General features: G+C 42.3%; 1 protein-coding gene across 1 annotated transcript; it reads left to right on the top strand.

Annotated features, from left to right (window-relative positions):
* The first annotated feature begins 195 nt into the window (after positions 1-195).
* LOC106820117 (coagulation factor IX-like) lies at positions 196-1,851 on the top strand. Its single transcript, XM_014824669.1, has one exon. It carries the CDS (start codon positions 342-344, stop codon positions 1,071-1,073), a length of 732 nt encoding a protein of 243 aa, XP_014680155.1. The 5' UTR covers positions 196-341; the 3' UTR covers positions 1,074-1,851.
* Positions 1,852-5,177: the final 3,326 nt, after the last annotated feature.

Here is a 5,177-nt window from a genome sequence, read left to right as displayed (position 1 = left end):
TCTCTCTCTCTCTCTCTCTCTCTCTCTCTCTCTCTCTCTCTCTCTCTCTCTCTCTCTCTCTCTCTCTCTCTCTCTCTCTCTCTCTCTCTCATTCTCTCTCTCTCGCTCTACCTCTGCGCACCTCTTTCTATTTTCCATTGGGTATGCGCGCACGCTTTGCGTTACATTGCTTTATTTTTCTCCTCTGGCGTTGTTTCTTATTCCTACCTTTTGCTGCTTCAGGCGACGACGCGCCCATTCCTGGATCTTTCGCCCCGATCAAAACATCTCTAGTACCGATCCACGACACGAACGTGGGAACAGCGAACAGCGCACCTGCTGCCCCTCTGCGGTGGCCTTGGATGGCCTTAATTTATTCACACAAAGAGGCCGACTGCGGTGGCTCGCTTATCCACCAATGTTTCGTCTTGACTGCCAGACATTGTACTGATAATAGGAATCCAGATCAGCTTACGGTCGTTCTGGGCGAGTACAAGCGCTCCGTGGCCGAGGGAAGGGAACAGGTGCACAACGTGAGTCGCATATACCGACACCCGACGCACGACATCGCCATCTTGGCACTGCAATCGAGTGCGGCGACAAACAGGCACGTACAGGTTGTCGAGTTGTCGAAAGACGAGCCCGAATACGGCTCGGCGGTTGTCGGCGGCTGGGGACAGGTGGAGAGCGACAGGGGTCCGCTGACGTCCCAGACAGCCGACGTACTGCAGTACGTTCACGTACCCGTCGTGCCTCGCGCCTTCTGCAACCTGACCACCACCGTGGACATTTGCGCCGGAGACGCCAGCAGCGGCTCGTACACGAACGCCTGCCACGGTGACTCCGGCGGACCGCTGGTTCAGAAACGCGCCGGTAGATGGCGCCAGATAGGTGTGGTAAGCAGGGGGCCCGCTTCCTGCCCGGCGGCAAGCCGCTATGCGATATATACAAACGTAGCGACGGCTTATAATTGGATCAAACAGACAATACCGAGCATCGAGCGGCAATGGAGAGGCAAGGGATTATTTGGATTGCTTTCAGCGTTTGCATCGAGAAGTGAAGGAAATGACTACAGCATATCGGCGATCTGTTAGTTACTAATTAATATATCAATTCCCGGTGGTTGTTTTCCGAAGTGGACAAAGTGCTCATACAAATACGTGCCACCAAATACATAGTGCGCATATACAATTTCTATTGGTTTTTGAAGTTACATGACTTTACCTGAATCTCTGAAGTTTTTGCAAGGATGCGTATAAAATAATAGAAGGACGTTGGAAGAAAATACATTTACCTACGCTGTTGATACGAGTTAGAACACCGACGTAAGAACGAACGTAAGCACGCATGTGTATATAACGCCTACGCACTGCCGCCACAAACTTGCTTTGGAAGAATAGGGTATAGACTAAATAATGTTATAATGCACTAAAAGTGTCTGTTTCTTCTAGGCTACACCCATAGTTAACTCGTGAATGTATCTATATTCCTTAGATACCGTATATTATGGAATCATCTACCTAAGAACTTCGATTTCAGCAGTCATTGGAATTAGGATTTTAGGAAATATTCGTCTGTTTACAATGAGCTTTCAGACATAGCAATTATGATTTTTATTCATTCATTCCCAGACGACAATTTCATTTGTCTGTAAACTGTTATATGTCATATTTATTCATAATTGTTTCTTTCGGTGTTAATTTTTTGGCGTTTTAGTTTGTCTTTATAATTATTCATTGCATCACGCGTGTGAAAGTATTTCCATGTAACATGAGCAATATAAGTCTACATAATAATATACATACATAATATATCTTATTCATAATCAATTTGTAATATAATTAAGTATTAAAAGATGTGCTTTAGTTTGTTTTCATGCTCTAATCACCATTACTTTCCTATAATGACATTTTTGTTTTTTCTTAATCGTAAACTGTATCTTTTAAACATATAAAAGTTAACAATATCAATTCTTTGAAAAAATAAAAAAAAGGTCTCCGAATACTGCCCACTCCTACTCTGAGGATTTGGCGTACGTAATGATTCCGTTTAATTTCATCATCATTATTCATCATCATCATCATCATCATCATCATCATCATCATCAATTTTTCTATCATTGGAAAACCAATTTATTATGACAAATTTAGGGACTGGAAAGATGATTTCCTGCAATATTCCTGCGATTATCAAGATATAACTAAAACTAGATCAACCAAAAACGAAGTTAACCTATAATAATCGAGTCAATGGTATAAAATCTAGTAAAATTGGTAGAAAGTATAATAGTAGAGTTAGTAAGGGCTTATAAATAATTCTTATAAATATTTATGACTGCACAAATTTCTCACTGCACAAAATATTCACTGCAACGCTACATTCCCTAATTAGATATTGTGTTCAGCTGAAGCTGTGTTAGAATAATTACTGATGGCATTATTATAGCAAATATTTGCTAGTTAAGTTCTCTATATATTTCATATGGCCAGTATTTGCTTTATGATGATTACTGACGCTTCTAGCTGCGAGCGGCTGCTTTACTCTGTAGCGTTATCTGTTCGAGGATATTATATATGAAAATAATTATATAGCTTGCGGAAAGCATTTGGGAAGGCGCTGGCCTTATAACCACAATAGCCCGAACAAGTGATAAACATAACACGGCGCGACGATAGGGAATAGTATATGACTGTCAACATGATTGAATGCCATTCTTTTGCGACACGGAGCTTCCCGCTAAAAAATTATAACATTTTAGATTCAGTGATGGTAGTCACTGGACCCTGAATTAGTAGTCAATATGAACTACCAACATTCATTCACACGATATCTTCTCAATACGACGTGCGCGTGGGTTTGCTCGTTCCTCTTCGGGACTTCCTGTCCTCAACCTCCCGCAGTCCTTACGCATCTCAGGGAGCACATCGCTGGCGCTCCTAGGCCAATCACGTACTGACCTGTTAAGTAGCCATCCGACGTACTCCTGTTCGGAAAAATCTTATGGATTCCCATGGCATGTAGCCGCACCGGCGCAATGTGATCTTCATATTTGGAAATACAAGGTACGATATCATCACGTCGCACGACGAAAATCTTTACGACTTTTACGAGCAGTGCGTCTGAGCTCAACATCAGCCTCAACGTGCACTAAGCCCTCGATCGTATAGTGATTAGTACCTTGCCGTGTGGCGCAATAGCCCAGCGCTTTCGAATCGCTGGTCACGCGCATAGCTACGACCTAGCAATCGGTCCCAAGCTTGGTGCTGCTGATTTTTGTCCGCACAAGTCCCGATAAATTTGATTATAGTTATTTGTATGCGACAAAACGTATAACATAGAAAATGGGCGTAAGTATACACAGTTAGATGATAATACTGTATAGCTTACGTAGGCTATAGTACACCGGAATTAGATTATACTGATAGATTAGACAACTACGTTACTAGAAAGGTAGTGCTAATAAACAGTTAAAAAAGAATCACGTCTGAAATCTAGAGATATCAGCAAATCACCAGATTCGGTGATCCTAACGGCCGACGGCTCAAACATGTACCTAATGTAGATGAAGGTCTGACTAACCTTAGCAGAACGGCAGGCGTACCGGAAGGTACGTACAAAAGTGAAGATCGAGGCGTGATAAGGACGTACCAGGCAATCGTTATCCTAATTTTGTTTACGTTAGCGTACGTTCCCTTTATGACCATTCACTAATTAAGGAAAATAATTATACCCTCAACGTATCTTTTAAAGGCAGGCCGAAGTTATAGTTATGGGCAGACTTGTATCCCGGAGATAGGTGGGACGGAGATAGCGCGTGATAATAGAGGCATACGGGGCCGTATCGGCAAATAATTAAGATACGATCTCAGGTGTTAACTATTAATACTATTTAAGCGAGTTACTTGATGGGTGATCATGTCGATTCTTAGGTCGGTATGCTAGAGTGTGTGGTACCCACTTATGGTATGATTTGTATATGGGATTAAACGGTCACGAGTACATAGGTTAGTAATGCGGCTAGCCCTACACGATACGGCTTAGGAAACACTGACATCGCCGTTCTGTATAGCTAATTATTTTTTTTTTGATACCCCGGGTAAACACACACACTTATACAAGGATTTAATGATACATCGCAGTACAGCATGCAACTAGTAACAGCAGCAAATATAATATAACCGCCTGAGATAGCCCCGAATATACATTTATCGATGTTCAGTCATCTGTGCCCAGCGAAAATCGTAGCCAAGCTCAGATGCCAGCTACTTTAGCCGTGATCGTAATCGTATAGTGGTTAGTACCTTGCGTTGTGGCCGAAATAACCCAGGTTCGAATCCTGGTCACGGCATAGCAATATGTCACGGCATGAGTTTTTGTCACTTCTTTGTTATTTGCCACATGACTGCGCAGTATTGTAAGTGGTTATGCGTTATCAAGTTTACTCAAATTAATATAGATATTCGTAAAAACGCTTAACTCGTTAATCATAATAATAAATGGTAATTAAGTGACCTAAACGCTATACACTCGCTTGGACCATATAGAACCTCACCTCGAACTTATTTAGCACTGTCTCACCAATTCGTGTCACAACGATTCGTATGCGTCTCTGTTCGTTCCTATAAAGTGAATTTTCTTCCATATATTAAAGTAACTTCTCATTAACTTCTGGCGTGCACATGCAAAATTTCATCGCTGTATAGGCAAGTGTTAAGAATAAATTCACAAAGCCAAAACATTTACTCCTGCCGTGACATTGCTACGGAGTGCACTATACGATCACATTGCTACGGAGTGCACTATACGATCACGGCTACTGCAACTTAGCGCGAAGAACGTGTTTTATACATACACACATACGATTGCTGCACTGTTTTACCGATAGATTAGTTTACTTTCACGCCTGACAGAACGGTATGATGAGAGCAGCATGAACTGACAAGCTAGCTAATTCGCCTATCCGTCTAATATAAGTAAGGTAACCACGCCGCCGCCTTGAATATTATTGCTAGGTCGCTAAGCTAGGCGTGTTTGAACTTTGTACGCGTTGTGCGCAAAATTATGGACTCTACGGCACTTCGTTACTGAGCATTGTTTTGTAGAGCGTCCTGACACAACACTATTAGTGCCGCCCGTCAGTCACTCCAGGCTGATTAGTCGATTGAATGATGAGACGCGGGGGTTTCACGTGTGAACGA

This window comes from Priapulus caudatus, unplaced genomic scaffold (assembly GCF_000485595.1).
Source record: "Priapulus caudatus unplaced genomic scaffold, Priapulus_caudatus-5.0.1 Scaffold7212, whole genome shotgun sequence".
Classification (NCBI taxonomy): Eukaryota; Metazoa; Priapulida; class Priapulimorpha; order Priapulimorphida; family Priapulidae; genus Priapulus; species Priapulus caudatus.
Note: the sequence above shows the minus strand (reverse complement) of the source record. Positions and strands in the feature narration are given on the sequence as shown.